Source organism: Oncorhynchus kisutch, linkage group LG7 (assembly GCF_002021735.2).
Source record: "Oncorhynchus kisutch isolate 150728-3 linkage group LG7, Okis_V2, whole genome shotgun sequence".
NCBI classification, from domain to species: domain Eukaryota; kingdom Metazoa; phylum Chordata; class Actinopteri; order Salmoniformes; family Salmonidae; genus Oncorhynchus; species Oncorhynchus kisutch.
Genome location: NC_034180.2, coordinates 2,640,540 through 2,663,751, shown reverse-complemented (window position 1 = coordinate 2,663,751; position 23,212 = coordinate 2,640,540). Strand labels below are relative to the sequence as shown.

At 43.8% G+C, this 23,212-nt stretch overlaps 1 protein-coding gene across 4 annotated transcripts in view; it reads right to left on the bottom strand.

Annotated features, from left to right (window-relative positions):
* The window catches only part of LOC109900487 (serine/threonine-protein kinase DCLK2), a 117,090-nt gene that overhangs the window by 71,463 nt on the left and 22,415 nt on the right, over positions 1-23,212 (bottom strand). For 3 of the 4 annotated variants that reach the window (XR_004210542.1, XM_031828380.1, XM_031828378.1), the window contains exons 3-6: positions 6,340-6,454; positions 2,986-3,093; positions 2,664-2,717; positions 1,033-1,127 (exon numbers count right to left, since the gene is read on the bottom strand). Coding sequence is in view for 3 of the 4 variants with exons in the window: in XM_031828380.1 (XP_031684240.1) it covers positions 1,033-1,127; positions 2,664-2,717; positions 2,986-3,093; positions 6,340-6,454 (372 nt within the window). In the remaining variant the exon portion in view is untranslated. The remainder of the gene's footprint in view (positions 1-1,032; positions 1,128-2,663; positions 2,718-2,985; positions 3,094-6,339; positions 6,455-23,212) is intronic. The other variant, XM_031828379.1, reaches the window with a different exon arrangement.

The following is a 23,212-nucleotide window of genomic DNA, read 5'->3' as shown; positions in this document are numbered from 1 at the left end:
TCAGCTACTTGATAGATCAAAATTAAATTGCGGATCCAAACACCCAATTATTTATAAATGGAAATTGTCAGGGGTGCCCAAACTTTCATACGACTGTAGGTAGCTCAATGGAAAGATAGAAGACGATTCTACATTACTCTTACAGTTCTCCATTCTGTCGACGTTGTGTGCCTACCCAAACTCAAAAGAAAGTGAGCAGGTATATATATATCACTGTGTTAATTATGCATTTGGCGCAAAATAAGTGTTCTGCCCTTCAGAACAGTACAGGGTGTCAGGACCTATCTTAATGGATAGGCCTCCCCTACTGTCACTTATCAGGCACAGAAAGAGGAAACACAAACTTTAATGGATCGAAATGATGACCAATGTTGGAAATAATGAATAATTTGACGAGGCCTTTTCCAAAAGAGAGAGCTGTGATGGCTGTTTGAATCGGTTATATGGGTTATTATAAGACTCCTTTTCAAACATTCTTGGCTTTCACATGCGACAGAATCCGCCAAGTCATCTCAGTAATCTTTTCTATTATGGAAGAGAAGCTCTTTCAACACTTCTAGAAGTACACGGACCATAAACCTTATTTCAGTTACCTGGACTAGAAAACTGTATGCATTATTTAGTACGCTATCTAAAGGAGGAATCTCAAGCTGAAACACCTTTGAACTGGGTGGATTACATCATCAATCTTTCTTTTCAATACGTTATTTTGTGATGTCTTCAGAGTAACTAAGTTCTATCAAACATTATGGACGTGCCAAGTAAACACGGTGTAGGTATTGCCAAATTGTAATAATCATCTAGAGAAAGTTTAAGTGCTGTTGTCCCCACTGTCAACAGATTCAAGTGTTCTGGCCAACCACTATTCCTGATCTAGTGCACTTGAGGTTAAATCATTTGCTACTATATGTTTATTTACAGCATGTGTCTAAATATACAATCACCCTTCCTATACGGGAACATACAGTACAATATCATTATCTGGAGATTATAGGTGGTGTGTGTGTGAGACACGGTGTGTGTGTGACTCACCTTGAAGCTGTGTATACTGCGGGGACTGGTGGGGGAGGAGCTATTGGATTTGGTGGACTTGGGGGTGGAGATCGTACTGCTGGGGACACCATTGACTGGGGGGGTGAGAGAAGAGAAGAGGAGAGCGACAGAGAGAGAGAGAGCCATAGTAAGACAATGATAGGGCTAGGGCTGGCCCAACAGGACGTGCTGATGTGGGGAATTGTAAACGAGAGAGGAAGTCCTTTTTCCTCTGGAGAGATGTGGCTGGTTAAAAGTGTATTACTGTTATTACATTGTGTATTCTATTTTTCTTCATTTCTTTGAATACTAAAGGAAATGCCTCTATCACAGGAAGTGATATAACATAGGGCAGGAAATCCATTTGTGACACAACAAAGTTCACTTTGAATGGGTTTACTTTCACTGAGTTGAAAAATATCTGTACTAACAGTTCTCCACCACGAATTCAAGTCCATGACCTTTCCTTAAGACCGAGTGCTAGATTTTCTTCAGGTGTAGTGTGGCGTTTCGTGTCTAGAATTGTGTGTGACTGTCCAACTTCCTGTCCGGTCCCCTCTGGAGGGGAAGCAGGTTGTGTTTGGCTCCAACAGACAAACACGAAGGGTCACACCAGGTGCCTCCGCAGGCTGCCTGGATAATCTGTCTGCAGCTTAGGCCACACGAAAGCTACGACCCTGAGGGTTCAATGGTACCTCAAGCAGCCTACCTCCAGGAACCTCCCTGTGTCACAACCAGTCCTCTCCTCAAACAACAGGGCCTTTCTATGGAGAAGTCGGCTGTATTGGTAATGGTAGTGTATTTCTGTGAAAGGCCTCATCTGCCACACACTCTAGGTTCTTGGCAGGTACACTGCCACACGCTGTACCCGTTCCCTGAGACAACCAATCTGGACCTGCGAACAACAGTCAGAACCACCAATACAGTACAGCACCAACTAGGGAATTCAATTAGAAGGGCTCAGTGAAAGCAGCTGAAGACTAAAGCACTGAGGCTAATTTAGTACATGGGTTTGTATCAGCTGGTCCTGCACCAGTCTGTGCTCAGAGTAGATGCATACTGTAGAAGCCAGAGAGAGTTTCTGGGCCAGGAAGAGAGGAGAGAGAAAAATAGAGAGCGAAAAAGAGAGAGCGCAAGAGCCAGAGAAAGAGAGGGGGAGAAAGAGAGAGCGATATCCAGAGATCTTTAAATAGTCTTTGGTCAGGGTGGCAGGCCAGGGAGGTCCACAGTGGAGCAGAGCTCCTTCAGAGTAATTGATGGCACTTCCCTACACAGCAGGAGTCTGACTGACATTACAATATACTGTACTGAAAGAGACTAACTGGACCTCTCACAGGGCCCCGTCAGCCACAAGGTCAACCTTAGGCCACGGGTGCACTGACCAAGACTCCAAGCAGTCAGGAACTTCAAAAGGGTTTAACTGGTGCCCTCTCTGAGAAAGACTTGTGTAGTGATTATTGTTAACATATTGTGGTGATGATTAAGGCCAGGAGTCATTCCTGGTTAGGCTTCATGCTCAGGGGAAAACTCAAGGTCCTAGCAATGATAGCTAGCTAGATGAAAATAAGTGGTTTGTTGTGGTGGGGTAATGGGCCAATAGCGTGGGCAGTGCAGGATGTCAACAGGCTTACCTGGGGATTTAACAGGAGACTGGCTACTGGTGGAGTAATGGATTGGTCTTCTTACTGCAGAGAGAAAGAGAGAGAGAATTGCAAAAAACAATTTTACTGATCGAGGTTTCAATGTCCAACTTAAAGCCTCATAATCAATGTTTAACTGAGCTTAAGATAAATGTTTGGTAATTGGCCATATGGCCTGTAGCCTGCCAAAATCCTGAAACTCTTTTTGAGGTGATTACACTAGTTAGTGTCAGATGAAAATCAGTTACTCAGTCCATCATCCAATAACTGTGTGTGTGTGTTTGTTTGTGTGTACGTGCATGCATGTGTATACCTATGCCCGGGGATTTGATACGGCGTGAGAGTCCAGGGCTCTTGCTCCCAGCAGCCCTCGTTGGAGTGGGCGAGCGAGCAGAGTATGAGGACTTGAGCACCCGGCAATCTGTGAAGACAACACACACAGGGTTAAAACCACACCGACCTCATTTCCTATCTAGCACAATTCAATACAGTCCCCAGTGTTCCAGTCAAACTATTTTAAAATAGCTCCAGCTAGGAACTAGCTCTATAATATAATTGGCTCTCTTTGAGAAAGCATTAAGTAGGGAGTGTTCAAGAAGTTAAGAATGTTTAATTCACGCAGAGAGCTTTCCACAACAACAAAAAACATTAGCTTTTTCCAAACGAACACCACATGTGCAGTCGTCTGTGGCTCTGTGCGCGCCATAACTCCATGAAAAATGCACAAGCTGTGGTAATTACGCTATCGTGTTTGCTGCCTGCTGCGCTGCTACCAACGCCATTGTGTTAGTAGCGTTTCACAGAGGTGCGTACACCGGTTGACAAGGCTGACAGAGCTGCGCTGCTGGAGCAGTAGGTTTTGGGGTAACGAGGTTGGTGGTGTTGCACAGACACAAAACAGTGGAGGCTGCTGAGGGGAGGACAGCTCATAACAATGGCTGGAACCAAGTGAATGGAATGGTATCAAACACATGGAAACCACGTGTTCAATGTATTTGATACCATTCCACTGATCCCGCTCCAGCCGCTACCACGAGCCCCGTCCTCCCCAATTAAGGTGCCACCAACCGCCTGTGATAGAGTTGTCTTAGCAGCGTTGACAACAGACAGAGCGAGCTGCGTTCAGGAGCAGCATATTACTGGTTACTGGAATGAGACCAGTGGTTAAACTGTCTGGGTTCATGTCAGATGCTGTTAATTGGGGGGTGTTACAGTGTTAGACGCTATTATGACACCATGAACACAGAGGAGGTACCAACCAGCTGTGGCCAATTGGAGACAAATGATTCCCTATAAAGTGGACGTGACCCAAGCCTGTTATTGGAGCAGACCCCAGGTGCGATTCAGTTTACTACGATGCTAGCTACTGTACCATGCAAGTTTGTTGAACTTTTTATATCGTTCCCTAAACCGTGTTTGGATTTGACACTGTTCTCCACAATTGAGTCTGACAGTGCAACAGCCCCTTGGGACTCCTGTAAGACACTGTGCAAAGACTTAGCAGCTGAAAAGAGGTACCTAGAGCAAACACTTGTTTTGAGAAGACCTAATTCTTCAAATGGAGCCTGGCAGGAGAAGTAGGACAAGGAAGCACTAAAACAACTGAAGAACAGATTCAGCTGAAGAAACTAAAAACACTCATCGTTAGAACAAACAGTGTTTACACCTGTGTGTGTGTGTGTGTGTGTGTGTGTGTGTGTGTGTGTGTGTGTGTGTGTGTGTGTGTGTGTGTGTGTGTGTGTGTGTGTGTGTGTGTGTGTGTGTGTTTTAAAGATGCACTATGCAGAAATGACTGCCATTTCCTTGTTGCTAACAATCTAATAGTTTGCCTAATTTCTATTTCTGTTTATGTGAAAAAACAAGCAAGTATAGTGTAGAGAATCATTGTACCATCTAAACTGCTGTGAAATATATTTTCAGCTGGTGTACAAAACCGAAAGTAAAAAGACACAAAAAACTAAACTTTAAAATGGGCCATATAGAAAGAGCACATAGAACAGATCTACCGCTTCTTAGACTTGCTTTCAATGCGAGTGACAGATCTATACCTCACATTTCTTTGTGAATTTTGTCAGGTTGTCCAAAAAGTGACATATTGCAGCTTTAAATGTTATGTTACAGGAGCAACACTAAGAAAACAGGATGTAGCTAGAACCTTGGGAATAGTTTGGAGAAGTGTCTAAAATTAGCCTGTTTGGATTTTATAGACAGTACTTCCTGTCTCCACCTTATCTAGCACAGAGGATAGGGGACTGCAGAGGAGTTGTACTGACATCGGCCTGCTTAAGATAACAATGGGTTAGCTATGGACTAAAGAGGCCATATCCTGCTGCAGTAGGGGGTATCGCTGCGGACATCTTTTAAGTGATTTTCAAGAACGTCTTCTTCTCAACACAGGGATGGTACATATTCACATAATGACAGTCACTGAAGAACCCTGGAATGGAATGAACTACTACAAGTACACTCTACAAAATGTGACTGCAGCCACTTTCCCCTACAGAAGGCAGGAATCTGTGTGTTCAGACCGATAGTCTCACACATACTGTAATCAATAGTTTCCTTCTCTTGGAGGAGAGGAATGAATTCAGATATTGAGTGATGATCACACTATGTCATGATTAAGTCATGATTATGTTAGAGTCATGATTAAGTCATGATTATGTTAGAGTCATCATTAAGCATCACGAGTCACCGGAACCACTTTTAGAACAATTTTGAGACTCATTCAACTGAGAAAATTAACGTTCACTATTGTGTGGTTGACAGATAATTATCATGTTACACCGTTCAGACACACTTCATCCTGACTTCTACTATGAAAAGGGGAAAGTGGTTTGGCATTGACATCTCTTTAGGGAAGTTACACTATACTATGAGAGACAGAAAGGAGGGGTGAGTCCAAAATGGCAACCTATTCCCAATAGAGTACACTCCTTTTCACCAGAGCCCTATGGAGGCTCTATAGGGAATAGTGTGCAATTTATAGGACCTTTATTTAACCAGGAAGTCCCATTGAGGTCAGAAGACCTCTTTGCCGAGAGAGACCTGGCATGTCCCATGCACCCTAGTTTTATTTATTTATTTATTTTACCTTTATTTAACCAGGTAGGCAAGTTGAGAACAAGTTCTCATTTACAATTGCGACCTGGCCAAGATAAAGCAAAGCAGTTCGACAGATACAACGACACAGAGTTACACATGGAGTAAAACAAACATACAGTCAATAATACAGTATATATACAATGTGAGCAAATGAGGTGAGAAGGGAGGTAAAGGCAAAAAAGGCCATGGTGGCAAAGTAAATACAATATAGCAAGTAAAACACTGGAATGGTAGTTTTGCAATGGAAGAATGTGCAAAGTAGAAATAAAAATAATGGGGTGCAAAGGAGCAAAATAAATAAATAAATAAAAATTAAATACAGTTGGGAAAGAGGTAGTTGTTTGGGCTAAATTATAGGTGGGCTATGTACAGGTGCAGTAATCTGTGAGCTGCTCTGACAGTTGGTGCTTAAAGCTAGTATGAAGGAAAGAGGGAGGAAAGGGTTGGGACAGAGAGGCCATAGAAATATAGACACTAGAACAGGAATCTACACCTATTTCTATGAGAGAGACCAAGGTTTCACAACATATAGGTGATGTTAGATTTAGTGAGTCAGGCCTACCAGAAGCCTTACCACTGTGATCCAACAGGAAGTCATCCTGGGCGTAGCGGTACTTCTCTGGGCCACACGCGATGAACACGTCGTCCTCGCCGAAGAAGTCCTGGAGACAGGTGATCTGGAGAGTGGGAGGGGGGAGGGAGTGAGAGAGCGAGAGAGAGAGAGAGAGAGAGAGAGAGAGAGAGAGAGAGAGAGAGAGAGAGAGAGAGAGAGAGAGAGAGAGAGAGTGAGGGAGAGATGTGCAGAGGAAGGTAAGCTAAAAGAGGAATCATGTGTAGGTCCTTGAGTTTAGAGGAAAAACTCTGGGCACTAGTTATAGAAATATTATGGGCCCTCGCAAGAGGGCCTTCTAAAAGGTCTGTCTAATGGGGTGTACCCATACCACGCATCTCTGTGGAGAATCAACTCGTTTCCTTTGTGGAAACAGTAGCTCATCCACCATTTAATATGCAGACATTAGCCGAATGGTAATCCAATCGTTTCACACCCCATTGTACTCACTATTGCATAATCTGTGTGTGAACATCCCACTCTCCGGGACATAGTCTTTCAGATGATTCTACTAAACATCACCATGAGATTAGAGCTGGATCCCACTCTCCGGGACATAGTCTTTCAGATGATTCTACTAAACATCACCATGAGATTAGAGCTGGATCCCACTCTCCGGGACATAGTCTTTCAGATGATTCTACTAAACATCACCATGAGATTAGAGCTGGATCCCACTCTCCGGGACATAGTCTTTCAGATGATTCTACTAAACATCACCATGAGATTAGAGCTGGATCCCACTCTCCGGGACATAGTCTTTCAGATGATTCTACTAAACATCACCATTAGACTAGAGCTGGATCCCACTCTCCGGGACATAGTCTTTCAGATGATTCTACTAAACATCACCATTAGACTAGAGCTGGATCCCACTCTCCGGGACATAGTCTTTCAGATGATTCTACTAAACATCACCATGAGATTAGAGCTGGATCCCACTCTGGTAGAACTGGAGGAGAAGGAGGGGCCATTATTATAATACATGTCATGTTGTTGAAGGATGTCTGTGCTATTTCATTATTTTCTGCGCATCACTGTGTGTGTGTGTGTCGCTACATGCTGACGGCTCGCTCGAACAGCCCAATTAAAATCTGTCTGCGATGTGATAGCTCTTTCATGGTTGCTAAGCTCAGTGCCACAATGGACGAGGCAACACTTTACAGCTTATAGCAAAGAGCTGAGGGTCAAAACATCACAACAATAAAGTACTGCAGAGTCTAAATACACTGTCATGTGAGGAAATCACTGCAGAAAGCATTTCTGTTGCGTAGGCCGTTTCTTTATCTCTCTGTCTTTCACCTTCCATCTCCATTTTGTCTTCTCTCCACCTCCAGGTTAGTGTTTTTTGTCATGAATCTTGCCCTGGAGGCAGCTCTGCAGATTGGTCACTAGCTGGCACATGATTCTAAACCTAACCTTACATTCATTTTGACTTGCAGCAGGCCCATCTAGCGGACATCTCTCAGTTCTGCCTAGAGGGCAAGATTCATGACAATAAAAGTCAACCTGCCTTCCACCTCTCCTTTCTCTCATGTAATATCTACAGCTACCATGATTTAATCACACAAAGCAGAGGGAGTTGCGCCTACATTACTTATCCACACACACACACACACACACACACAAGCTCCTCTGCATTACTGTGGTAGTGCATTCAGCCCAGGCAGGCAGGGAGAATCAGTGGGTGGACAGGCAGGAAGGGGATTCCTTTATCATCATCATCATCATTATCATCTCACCCCCACACATCCCACTCATACCCTGGGAGAGGGCAGAGAGGGTTGACTGGTTGGAGCCAGTTAGGTAGGCAGATGGGACAGCCACAGAAGCTTGGGGGTTGAGGCAGTGGAAAAGAGATGGAGAGCAGTCTGCTGGAGGACCTTCTCTCTCAGGACTGCAGATTTATACATTTCCCAACTCAAAACAGCAACAGCCATCATAACACATTGACCAAAATCCTCTTCCAATACAGATTCAAAATCTCCTCCATCCCCACACATCATTTTTAGGGCTCAGTCAGAAACTATGTCATGCTGACTTAATACATGCATGGATGACTTGACTTGGCAGTGTGTTGTGAGCCAAAATCAAAACCAATAGCCATTGGAGGCTGAGAGAGACAGGAGACAGAGAGAGACAGAGAGAGACAGAGAGAGACAGGAGGCAGAGAGAGACAGGAGACAGAGAGAGACAGGAGACAGACAGGAGACAGAGAGAGACAGGAGACAGAGAGAGACAGACAGGAGACAGAGAGAGACAGACAGGAGACAGAGAGAGACAGGAGACAGAGAGAGACAGACAGGACACAGACAGGAGACAGATAGGACACAGACAGGACACAGACAGGACACAGACAGGACACAGACAGGACACAGACAGGACACAGACAGGACACAGACAGGACACAGAGATAAAGAGAGACAAACAGAGACAGACAGAGACAGAGAGAGATAAAAAGAGACAGACAGAGAGAGATAAAAAGAGACAGAGAGAGACAGAGAGTGGTGAGGTGAGAGGAGGCGTCTGTGTTTGGCAGGCAGTGGCTCTTGGGTGGCATAGCTGAAATGGCTGCCATTCCTCAGCCGGGATCACTCATACTGAGCAGCTGATAACCCGGACAACCAGCCATATGTTGGCATCGTCATAGCGACGGCTTTAAGACCGGGAGCAGTAGACATTGTTGGAACACTCCAGCTGCCTTTGATGATCTTTCCCATTGGATGAATGCCTTCACAACACATATGTAACCTACAGGTTACTGATCCTATGAGATGTGATAGTGTACATGCACCATGGATTAAGTCCAGTACCATGAGTACATTGTTAATGAAAAGGACAAACCATATGAGCTAATGTCGCTAAGCTGCTCAATGGTACTGCCAAGTATTAGTATTTTACTAGGATCCCCATTAGCTGCTGCTAACACAGCAAATACTCTTCCTGGGATCCACACCAAACACACTACAGACTCATGTAAAACATTCTACTAATATGTAGACTCACAGTGACACATCAAATATTCCCAGAATCTAATGCCATAAGCATAAGCTGACATAATAGTGAAGTTCAGAACAGTGCAGATCTAGGGTTAGAAAAGCCAGTAGTTTTCCATCCATCCAGGGCTGAGCTGTGTACAGTCCAGACACAGTCTGCATTATGAGGACACGGTGTGTGACAGCCAGCAGCCTCAGACTGCTGAGGTGGCCTTGTCACTGTGTCCCCTGCCTTGGTACAGGCCAGTGGTGATGACACCAACAGACAGGACAGGAGATGTTGGTGACAGTGCGCGGGGGGGGGGGGGGGGGGGGGGGGGCCCGGGATCTGGAAATGCAATACGACTCTATTATGGGTACAGTACACAACACAAGCCCAACACTTTTCACTTTCACACAGATGTTTGACAATTTGACTACAGAAGAGGCACTAGTTAGTCTCTTCTGAATTCACCTTTCAGTTGTCAGAGAGGAGAGTGAATTAGACAGGGTCATTTCGTATCGCCCCTGGAAATGGTTGCCGGTTGATTGCCACCTGGGAAACCACTGTGGCCACCCCACAGTGGGGCGATGTGATTGTCCAGGAGGCTTCAGGTCTGGCTACCATTGTGGCAGGGGGAGCGGTTTATCCATTAATGCCATCACCCCCAGCCTCCCGGAGGCTGAATAGGATGACTGTAGATCACTGTGGGTCATTTAAGATGGCCTGTGTTTCCCAGGAGGCCAAGGACAGACAGAGAAAAGGGGGATACACTCACAGGGTTTTGGAAAGAGAGGTGAGAAAGAAGGGATAAGAGAGGTCTTTAAACAAGGTTGTGTACACAATGTCTGCTCCTACAGCTTGCCAGAAGAAGCACAGTCCCAATTTTGCCGATCAGATACTCTAGAGAGCTTCCTCTCTAAGTGCATACTGAGGCCACGGTACCGTCTGGGGGAATAGTAGAGAACAGATTAATAAGGCAGGATAAGGATGTCAGACCTCATAGTCCATGTTGCTGTTTGTGTTCCCTTGACTACCGCTACCAGGATCAACAACAGCCAATGGCACACAGACTCTGTCAGGTTGAATTAGTTCTATCGGGGAGATTAATCGTTTGGGGGAGGGGGGGGGGGGGAATCTTATGGCTGTGTGTCTTTGGTGAGTGTGTGGTCATCTTATGTGTGTGTCTGTGTTTCTTTGGGGTGACATCTGTAACCTCAGTTTGCCTGCCCATCTCACACACTTGTTCTAATTTGGACCTTTCCTTGTTCTCTGTCTATCCCTCTCTGGTCTCCCCATCTCTCCTATTCTGCCCTGGCCAACCCAGCAACAGAGAGAAATATGGGTTGAAGACTTGGGGGGGGGGCAAAACACACACCCTAAAACAGCTGCTGTTGTATGAGAAAGTCAGAGCTAAAATATCTGATTTGATATTTAATTATGTTTACTAGTGATTCAATTATGAGGTTGGCATTTAGATCGACAATGGGATGTTCCTATGAGGATATTGATGTGAAAGATCCATCATTGTCAGGGTCATGCTGTGGGCTATAAAATAACAATTTAAACAGATTAAAACATTCAGCATGATGTTATTACTCTCTAGAAGACAGCATGATGTTATTACTCTCTAGAAGACAGCATGATGTTATTACTCTCTAGAAGACAGCATGATGTTATTACTCTCTAGAAGACAGCATGATGTTATTACTTGCTAGAAGACAGCATGATGTTATTACTTGCTAGAAGACAGCATGATGTTATTACTTGCTAGAAGACAGCATGATGTTATTACTCTCTAGAAGACAGCATGATGTTATTACTCTCTAGAAGACAGCATGATGTTATTACTCTCTAGAAGACAGCATGATGTTATTACTCTCTAGAAGACAGCATGATGTTATTACTCTCTAGAAGACAGCATGATGTTATTACTCTCTAGAAGACAGCATGATGTTATTACTCTCTAGAAGACAGCATGCTGTTATTACTCTCTAGAAGACAGCATGATGTTATTACTCTCTAGAAGACAGCATGATGTTATTACTCTCTAGAAGACAGCATGTTTGGAAAACCATCAACAAAAAAGACATGGCTCATCCTAATTTCTTAATTCCATTCCTTTAGATGTGTGTGTATTGTTAGACACTACTGTACTGTTGGAGCTAGAGAAACAAGTATTTCGCTACACTCGCAATAACATCTGCTAGATATGTGTATGCAACCAATACAATTTGATTTGACATTGATGTGAGCTAAAATATCCCTTTCACCCAATGGAGAATTGGGCTAAATTATCCCCGAAAGGGACGTGGACTGAACTGACAGATGTGAAGGCCATTGAGCTAACAACCACTGTGGGACAGAAAGAAGCCTACCCAGCTCTCATACAGGACAAACAGAACATCACAAGACCTTTTGCGTCTTGAAACGGAGCTGGAATGTCATCACTCTTTCACAGAGAAAAAGATACTCATCAACTGAAAAGCAAGACAGCGGTTCTCATAAAAGGTTTGTGTAGTAGACTAGGCTACAGCTCCTGATCGTTGCTTACTTCCCTTTCCACAATGAAGGTGGTAGCGGGTCGATTAGTGGGTGTACTCTGAGGGGCTGCAGTGGGAGTGAGGATGAAAATAGAAACCCCCATTATCATCATCATCACAGGCCTGGCAGCCCAATCACTGTAATCATGGGGTGGGAGGGTGACAGTAATAAGAGGGTAAGAGGGGGTGGGACCTCCCAGAATGGAGGAGAGAGGGAGTGAAGAAAGAGAGGGATGGTTTGGGAGAGAGAGCTGGTTTATGCAGGAGAGAAGAGAAAGGAGGGGGGGGGAGGGGGATAGTTTAGAAGGAGCGAGAGAGGGGGAAACTCTGTGCCTGCTGCCTTCAGCAAGGTCATAGTAGCGTACTGCAATGCACAGTACCATGGAACAGGAGTCAGGACAGAGTGCATTGTGGGATATTGGGGTTGTCCTCACACGGGTTATCAACTATTCAGAGCCGTAGGCTACACACCATAAGTACGAACATGCAAATGAATCCTCCTCATTCCAAATGTATTATAATTGTATTCCTCTTTTTAAGACTGATGAGCTAGTTAGTTACTCCACGGTGCAGGATACGTAAACTGTTGCTTAATCTGTGAGTTGCATGTAGACTACTGGTTAATTCTTTTAGATTAGAGTGGCAACTCTCCTCCCTCATGTTAGACAACCAGCCTTTGATGAGACGGATGGAGAGGAAAAACACAGAGCTAGGGGGGAGAAATTAAGCTCATCATTAGCTAGCTGCACTGAATTAAGATTAGCGATTAGCGGCTAAACACTGTAGGCTTTTTACCAGCGCAAATTCCAGTTGGGCTCAAATCCATACGGAGGTGGCTTTTGAATAGCCTAAACCACCAAACAACTGCAAAAAGGAGCTGGCTTTAGTATTCATCAGGCCTTCCTCAGTGAGACCAGACAACGGCGGCAGCAAGCAGAAACCTTACATTCAAATCTCAGTTGAGGGAATATTAATTCTGAGAACCTTTAACAGAGCAGTACCAAATGAGCGTATCACTGTGGATTCTCTGCTACCAGACCTTTTAGATGGAAAACCACGGCAATATAACATGATACATACTTAATGAGTGGCATTTTATATTACGACACCTCAAGAAAAATGGCTATTCCTCAGTCAAGGCGAATAGCTCCGAGAACAGTGACAACAAAATCTAAATGTCAGAGAGCTTCTCTCTCCATAAAAACACTAGTATTGCTGCCTGCTGGTGAAATCCCTGTAGCTAAAGACTAGCCTAACTCCCCTGTAGACAACTGAACTCTGGCACACCAGACTACAGAGAACTCCGCCCAGCAGGACTCTCTCTTACACACTCAGACAGCCAGCTGTGTTTCCCCTCTGAGATCTGAGTCACATCCCTGCGCAGTGACATGATCCTATACCACAATACAGTACACCCCCTTTGATCCTATACCCTAATAGAGCACACCCCCTTTGATCCTATACCATAATACAGCACACCCCCTTTGATCCTATACCATAATACAGTACACCCCCTTTGATCCTATACCATAATACAGCACACCCCCTTTGATCCTATACCATAATACAGTATACCCCCTCTGATCCTATACCATAATACAGTATACCCCCTCTGATCCTATACCATAATACAGTACACGCCCTCTGATCCTATACCCTAATACAGTACACCCCCTTTGATCCTATACCGTAATACAGTACACCCCCTTTGATCCTATACCATAATACAGTACATGCTTTCTGATCCTATACCGTAATACAGTACACCCCCTCTGATCCTTTCTTTCTCTCGGAGGACCTGAGCCCTAGGACCATGCCTCAGGACTACCTGGCATGATGACTCCTTGCTGTCCCCAGTCCACCTGGCCATGCTGCTGCTCCAGTTTCAACTGTTCTGCCTGCGGCTATGGAATCCTGACCTGTTCACCGGACGTGCTACCTGTACCAGACCTATTATTTGACCATGCTGGTCATTTATGAACATTTGAACATCTTGGCCATGTTCTGTTATTATCTCCACCCGGCACAGCCAGAAGAGGACTGGCCACCCCTCGTAGCCTGGTTCCTCTCTAGGTTTTGGCCTTTCTAGGGAGTTTTTCCTAGCCAACGTGCTTCAACACCTGCATTGCTTGCTGTTTGGGGTTTTAGGCTGGGTTTTTCTGTACAGCACTTTGAGATATCAACTGATGTATGAAGGGCTATATAAATACATTTGATTTGATACCCTAATACAGTATACCCCCTCTGATCCTATACCCTAATACAGTACACCCCCTCTGATCCTATACCCTAATACAGTACACCCCCTCTGATCCTATACCGTAATACAGGGAGATGAGAGGCTGCGGGGCTAAGGCTAGTGCTGCAGCATGCAAAGTGAAAACGTCTTCCTGCACACACCGTACAGATTGATCTGCACACAGTCACCCCCATCCCCTGCAGAGAGAGGGAGGGAGAGGGTAGCTGGCTGGATGTTGTAGTGGAGAAAATTGCTGCGTTAATAATTGATACTTCCTGAAATGCAGCGATGAGGGGGGATTCTGGCTCCACCGATATGAGAGAATCATTTCCAAATACAGTAAATAAAACTAAAGCATGAAGTTATACATTTACAATATGAACTGTGCAAACAGATGAGGTACTACTATATCTACCATTCTCAGTAACATAGTAAAACATTCTTAATCCCATGTACTTTCAGTCTGAGTCAGCACACCAGTCTCAAGTGTGATTCACAAATCTCAGATTTTACCCACGCCTGAGTCGTGCTCCGTTCCTCTGTTCCTCACCTCCTCCAGAATCCCTGAGCCTCCCTGCTGCCTCTCCTCCATTCCCCCTTTCTTTCACTCATCCTCTTCCTCCACTCCCGCTCTCCTCCCACTAGCACGGGCTAATGATGGAGCCCAGGGGTCTATTCTACTCAATGGTACAACATTACAGAACGTAGATGGAAATACGATTAATAGAGATAACATGAGTCTCGATTTTCTATGGACTCTACAATACATTTCTCATTTGTACGTTGTGTAATGTTGAACGTTGTCCAATAAGCCTCTGATCAGGTCTCCACAATGCGATCTGTCCCCCCTGTGGGTGAAGTCTGACGATACTGCTTCCGCTATAAAATACTGTAGAAACACACTGGACAACACTGTCTGTCTGTTCACCTAAACATCACAGCCCTCTCCAGTCCAGCTGACAGGCCAGGGATGCACGTGTCAGACAAAACAACTCTGCCATACTCTAACGTTAAACAGGCTTACGCGCGGGCCACTAACATCAGCGTCACACAACTACATCTGTTTGGGATATTATGCACATTCATATCTACGTACAAGACATTATACTTTGTGATACTAACCATTTTATTAGGGTAATGTACTGAGAACAGTCGGTGAATATGATTATGTGATTAAGCCTAAACAGTGTGTGGGCTGGGCTCTTGGCCTGTATTCACAAGAGTAAGATTGCAGCTATTGGATCAGTTTTAAATAAGATTAAAATGGTCAGGAGGGACCGGATCCTAGATCAGCTCTACTCAAACTCTTTTGAATACGGGCCCAGATCAACTGTTGAGTTATTTCAGAGCGTAAACTATCCCAGAGCCGCAGTCAGCTTCACAGGGATGCTGATAAGAAGAATGGCCCCCAGCTGGTCCGGATTGGACAAACAAAACATGGTGTTGACAATGACACAGTCAAACAATGGGCTCCCAACCACCAGAGAAGTGCTGCATGTTTTGGGCCGGCCATAAGCCATGTGCTCTCTCGCTCACTCTGTCCTCCGCCTGCTTGCTTTTTGATTGGTCAGTTGTACACTGTCTGGTTGATGGTGATGTCGGTGTCAGAGAGAAAACGGCGGTTTTGTTTTGTCGCTTACTGGATATCCTATCTAAAAACATTGACCCCTAGTGGTCTGAATATTGACTGATCTCAGGCCCTTCATATGAAAAATCCTCTCTTTTATGAACAAGTCTTATACATGGATATATTCTTTCTACAGATTATCAGCATACACCCAATATGTTCCCCCTGTTGATGCTTATTATGCATTATGGTTGAACCAAAAGATTACATGTGACAACAAAAAATTGGAAATAGGAAACGTTTTAAGAAAAGAAGAAAAGTTTAATATATATGTGACATTGAATTAAACAATAATGTATGTTGATGCTAATATTATGTACAATATTTACATTTCCATATGACTACAATAGCCTAATATATTCAATATGCTATAAACTATTGTTTAAAAGTTTCACTAAATTCATTCAAATGAAGTTAATCATTTTGACACACCCCTCACTGTCATTGGTTGCACTAATTGCACCGTTTGTTTACATAACCTGATTCAAGAATTCATGACATTACCCTGAAGAAGGCAAGGTGATTTACCCAATACATTACTGGGAGTTTATATAAACAGTGTGCAACTCTATTTTTATAGCTTACAGTTTCTTCGCCTTTAGTCAGCACCTCTACATTAAATAATTCTCTCTGGGTGTGCGCCAGCTCATGTTTTTTAGTTGGTTTTGTTGCTTTAACAGGAATGTTGGTGGTCTTTGTATCTCTCTCTCCTGGGTAAAGGCTGACAGGGTCTGGGTGCCATCTGCCAGGAGTGGAGGGTTCTTTCTTCTCCCCCATAGTGGGCACTGCCACCAGGCACGCCGTCTCCACATGAAGCCAATTTAGTTGGTCGTTTGTGGACTCCACACTCTGATTCATATCGATACTATCCTTCACAGAGCCACACATTTACTCAGGAAAAATTACCATCCTTCACAGAGCCACACATTTACTCAGGTAAAATTACTATCCTTCACAGAGCCACACATTTACTCAGGAAATTAAAAGTGTAATGGGATTACAGAACAGTCACTCTCCAGAATTATCATAAACTCGCCACCCAATTGAATTTGGGCATCATGGTGGCATGCTATACTGTATGTATGGTGCATTTCTCTTCTACAATACCAAAGGTGGGAATATTTAACCCACTGTTTGTCAGATGGTGCTGTATACTAATGAGTAGGGACGCACAATATTAAAAATAAATAATAATAATAATAATAATAATAATAATAATAATAAGTGAACTTATCGGAATTGGCCGATATTAGCTAAAAATGCCAACATCGCCATCAGCCTGATGTCTAGTTTAACGCGGATGTGCAAAACCGATGTCAAACCACGTCCAATTTAGCACAACATGTGCAACACAGCATTCATTTGAAAGAGTAAGAAAAAAATCAGCGAGACTACAAAAGGTGAAATCCATTAACGACAAGATAATGGAATTCATTGCCCTTGACAATCAACCGTTCTCTGTCGTGGATGATGTTGGCTTTCGCTGACTGGTCGAGCACCGGTACACACTACCAAGTGCGCTATTTTTCAGATGTTGCCTTACAGGAGTTACACAGTAATAGCGTCACTGCTGTAAAAATAACATTGTGTCACTGCTATTAGCTTCACGACTGACATGTGGACCAGCGATTTCAGCCCCATTTCAGCCGAGTCTGACAGCACAGTAGGTCGTCGAGGATATCGTACTGAGGAAAGTCATATTGCGTAAGAAATAGGTTTTGATTATGTTTTACTGGTAATGGGGACATACGTAAATGCCAAAAAAAGTACTTTTGGTCAGTGTGTGTGTGTGTAACCTTTATTTAACTAGGCAAGTCAAATTCTTATTTACAATGACGGCCTACCCCGGCCAAAACCCGCACAACACTGGACCAATTGTGCGCTGCCCTATGGGACTCCCAATCACGGCCGGATGTGATACAGCCTGGATTCGAACCAGGGACTGTAGTGAAGCCTCTTGGACGGAGATGCAGTGCCTTAGACCACTGCGTCCATGTGTATTTACTATTTAACTGTACTAGAATGCTTAAAAAGGCCACAAAAGTTTAAATATCGGTTATCGGTATCATGTTTTTTCATCAAGGAAAATATTGGATATCGGTATCAGCCAAAAATGTCATATCGGTGCATCACTACTAATGAGTACAGAAAATAAAAAATGTATTCACATACACATTACTAGATGGCTGTTGACCTAAATGGTGCTCTGCTCTCTAATCCACACTCCCTCTAAACAACTCATGCCTAACAAGGGTGTATGTGTCTGTACCCTCTAGCTACAAGGGGAGGGGTGAAGGGGGGCTCCCCTCAACTAATCCCTATCTAACGTCAAATACCATCTCCACCAACGGCAAGAAGAAACGGCAGAAACGACAAGACGTCATACTCATCAATACCAATTAAATCAGACGACTAGAAACTGTAGAAACGGACAATGAATTCCAGTATGAAAGATCCACTCCAAGTCCATCATCTTACAATAACCTAAAGAGCAATACAGCATCTTCCAGTTAACGCTGCAATATGAAGCCTCCCGAGCGGCTTGTTTTGTCACAAACCGAAATAAGGCAAACTAATAGAATTTTTGCAACAAGGAAATGGTGGAGCGATTTAACATAATATATAGATGTAATATATTCTAAAACACATCTTTGTTGCACTAAAACATCCCTCAGTATTGAGGTCATAAGGTCATCATGGTTAAGAGCGTATTATGAGAGGTGATGCCATGCTTTATCACGCAGGGTACAGCTCCATGCAGAAGACCACAGCCCTCCTCCCCATGGCATGCAGCTCCGTGTGGGGACCCATAGCGCCGCGAGGGCCCCATTGTCTGATCTCGGAACAGCGCCACGTGGGGGCTTTGTGATGGTTTGCACCAACAGGCTGAAAATGATTCAGCCTTTTCATTCTTAATAATCCATTCCTGCCAAAGGGCACTCAAAAACAGCTTTCCCCATTCTATCTGAACACGCACATGCAAACACACACAGACACTTTTGCCTCTATCCATCTAGACTGGTACATTGAGGAATAACAATTTAGAATAATAACAAAACTAGAAATGGATGTCATTGCCAAGTATATTATCATGCAAATGAATTTGGTTGAGTTGTCAACTAAAGTGAATTCAAAGTGATATCCACAAAAAAAAAATCCCATGTCATTGGAGGGTGTGGGGTGGATTTAAGTTAAAAGTTGGGTGGGAAAAAAACGAGATTCCCTTATATTGATGAATTTTTCAAATCTAAATCAGTTTTCTACCTTGATTCAGCATCATCACATTACATTTTTGGGTTGAAATGTTGTGGAAACAACATTGACTCAAGCAGTTTTTGCCTAGTGGGAAGTTCTGTAACCAGACCCCATTAATTTCATCAGGTATAGAGGAAGGACACCCATCCTAATGAGATAAAAATGGACTCTGTAGCCATGCCAACAGTGGTCTTCATCTACCGGCCATCGGGCTCATATGGATTAAGTGACTTTGCATTGAGCCGGTTACTGCAGCTTGTTATCAATGACCTCTAATACAAATCGGCACTATACTGCATTTGCACTATGGACGTACACCTCTGCAAGGCACTGTATATACTCTATACATTAGCCACGTCAGCATCCTGCCCTCGGCTTATATAGATATATCCCCTCTGTAAAAATGGTATATAGCCACTCTGTAAAAATGGTATATAGCCACTCTGTAAAAATGGTATATAGCCACTCTGTAAAAATGGTATATAGCCACTCTGTAAAAATGGTATATAGCCACTCTGTAAAAATGGTATATAGCCACTCTGTAAAAATGGTATATAGCCACTCTGTAAAAATGGTATATAGCCACTCTGTAAAAATGGTATATAGCCCCTCTGTAAATTGCATATTCCCATTGTAATCAACCTGTACTTGATGTTTACTGTTCTGATATTGTATATTCTGTATGATGTCTATGTGGACTTGTGTCAGCATTCTGTTTGGATATAGTCTACTGCTGGCAGCACCTTCAGCAACACAACGGTTTACTATGCAGCAAGGCCTACATCCTCAGACTACATACATGTAAACATAAAACCGTAGGACTAGCATCCTGGGCCCAGCTATCCTACATGATGTTCCCAGAGAGATGTCCATCCATCTCTAAAATTAAATATGCACAACGTTGATCTAATTAACTATCAGTCAGTCCGGACGTCCTTCATTCCTGCCCCTTCATAATGGTTTGGCTCCTAGTCCCCTTCATAATGGTTTGGCTCCTAGTCCCCTTCATAATGGTTTGGCTCCTAGTCCCCTTCATAATGTCTCATGTGTCTTGTCTCCTTCATAATGGCTCCTGTGTCTAGCCCCCTAATAATGGTTTGGCTCCTAGTCCCCTTCATAATGGTTTGGCTCCTAGTCCCCTTCATAATGGTTTGGCTCCTAGTCCCCTTCATAATGGTTTGGCTCCTAGTCCCCTTCATAATGGTTTGGCTCCTAGTCCCCTTCATAATGGTTTGGCTCCTGGTCCCCTTCATAATGGTTTGGCTCCTGGTCCCCTTCATAATGGTTTGGCTCCTGGTCCCCTTCATAATGGTTTGGCTCCTAGTCCCCTTCATAATGGTTTGGCTCCTAGTCCCCTTCATAATGATTTGGCTCCTAGTCCCCTTCATAATGGTTTGGCTCCTAGTCCCCTTCATAATGGTTTGGCTCCTAGTCCCCTTCATAATGGTTTGGCTCCTAGTCCCCTTCATAATGGTTTGGCTCCTAGTCCCCTTCATAATGGTTTGGCTCCTAGTCCCCTTCATAATGGCTCCTGTGTCTAGTCCCCTTCATAATGGTTTGGCTCCTAGTCCCCTTCATAATGGTTTGGCTCCTAGTCCCCTTCATAATGGTTTGGCTCCTAGTCCCCTTCATAATGGTTTGGCTCCTAGTCCCCTTCATAATGGCTCCTGTGTCTAGTCCCCTTCATAATGGCTCCTGGCCTATTCACTAGGTCTGGTTAAAGGGTTGAGCGGGCGGGCCATTTCTGCCTAATCATCTCAGCAGTCCTAACAGGGCAGGCCTGTGTACCGTTCTGCTCAGGATAAATGAACGAAATGTCATCCTGATGACATCATACACTGAAATAGTTGCATTGTTAAAGACCGTGGCATTGATTGTTTTTATTTGGACCATTGTCACTGACATAAAGGCAGAGGATGTTTGGAGAATGAGTTTACAATGTGGACTGCGAAGAGCTACATATACATCTGACAGTCCATGTCAAGGCGTAAGCATGCTTCAGTTCGGCTGGCGCCGAGCACAACTCGGCTAGGCGAACCGAACAAGTGTGCTCGCATACTCCCTTGAAAAATTTGAAAAAAAGCAGCAATAGTACTGTTTGTCCATTTTGATACGCCATAGCCAGTATACACTTCCTCAAAAGTCTGAATTAATCTAAGATAACTCAGGAAACCGGTCATTAATTTGGTAGACTGGTAGACTTGGTAGACTTCAGCTACAGACTTCAGCTTGCCTCGAGAAAAACGCATGTGTGTCCGAACAGCCTAAAAAAAACTTGCTTAAGTTCCAAAATGAACAAAAACGTCACAAAATGTCAATATAACAACCTTTTCCAAACTGTTTCGGCTGGGAAGCATGCGGACGCCCTAAGACTAATCAAAGATGCCCAAAATCTCAAGCATTATGATAATAGCTAATAGAACATATTCTGGACACCATTCATTTGCCCATGGTAACCACAGATGAGGAGAGACAGGCTGGTTAATATAGGCTACCATTGACATCTGAGTGGTGAAGAGGGGTGAGCAGGAAAGCCTTCTCGAAGGAAAAAGACTGGAAACCATGGCCTAAGGACATTGGTTACCAATGCATTCAGAAATCAGAGGCTTCAATGGAACACACACACCTATGGCAACTGACAGTAGACCATTTACAATGGACAAAATACTGATGTGTTTAGCATGACAGTAGATCAACGTCAAGGAGTGCAACCTTTGGCTGTCTTTAGTCAAAGTGGAATAGTGGATAAGACTGTAATTGAATGAAAGGAATGAGAAACATACGAGCCATGGAAACCAGCCATCTTTTACAGACAATATGACAGTTCAATTCCCACTAACAATGACACCTCTGCTTCTCCCAGGGGGAAAACGGTTAACTGCTACAGTAGACTTTATTGGTGCGCTATCGTATCCTGCGTCATTTTGAAACGCTGTAGGGATTTGCTCTCTATTACCACTTAGAAGATTTCCCCTGAGAAAATAAAAATGTCTACCTCTTTATAAGAGCTCCAGGTAGGCTAGCTGGATGCGTCTTTCTCACTCACACACACACACACACACACAGTGTGTAGGTTGTATTTCCTTCAGTTCCTCTTCCTGTAAGGATAAAGGGAATGAAAATGCTTGAACACACCAGCACATGGGGAGATTGGGGCCTACAGGTCACCCTCCGTGGATATTACCTCCCGATCCTCCATGTATTTATATCATATGTAATCACTGTCAACAGCATCCCCAGATTGATGATATTCATCATATTCCCACGCCTTACCAAATGGATTTACATTTATAGATTTATCTAAGGTTAAAAGGTTAATTCTGGGGGGGGGGGGGGGGGTTCTCAAATCTTGGTAGACCTGAATTGGCTGTCTGTTGCTTTGCTCAGTGGGGAACCTTAAGAGGGGGAGGTAACAGGAGAAGCAGTATCAAGATAAGACACAGGAGGAGGAGGTATATGTCGATGTGCCCTTGAGTAGGGCACTTAACCCTAATTTGCGCCGTACTACTATGGCTGACCCTGTAAAACAACATTTCTGGTGTACACACACACAGTTGAAGTCGGAAGCTTACATACACTTAGTTTTGAGTCATTAAAACTTGTTTCTTAACCACTCCACAAATTTCTTGTTAACAAAGGACATCTATATTGTACATGACACAAGTAAAGTTTCCAACAATTGTTTACAGACAGATTATTTCACTTATAATTGACAGTATCACAATTTCAGTGGGTCAGAAGTTTACATACACTAAATTGACTGTCCCTATAAACAGATCGGAAAATTCCAGAAAATGATGTCATGGCATCAGAAGCTTCTGATAGGCTAATTTACATGATAAAGGGTTGAGCAGGCGGGCCATTTCTGCCTAATCATCTCAGCATATATATATATATATATATATATGTCCTTAAAACAAGTCAAAATGAGGCTCAGTAGTGTGTGTGTGGCCTCCACGTGCCTGTATGTTCTCCCTACAACGCCTGGGCATGCTCCTGATGTGGCAGATGGTCTCCTGAGGGATCTCCTCCCAGACCTGGACTAAAGCATCCGCCAACTCCTGGACAGTCTGTGGTGCAACGTGGCATTGGTGGATGGAGCGAGACATGATGTCCCAGATGTGCTCAATTGGATTCAGGTCTGGGGAACGGGCGGGCCAGTCCATAGCATCAATGCCTTCCTCT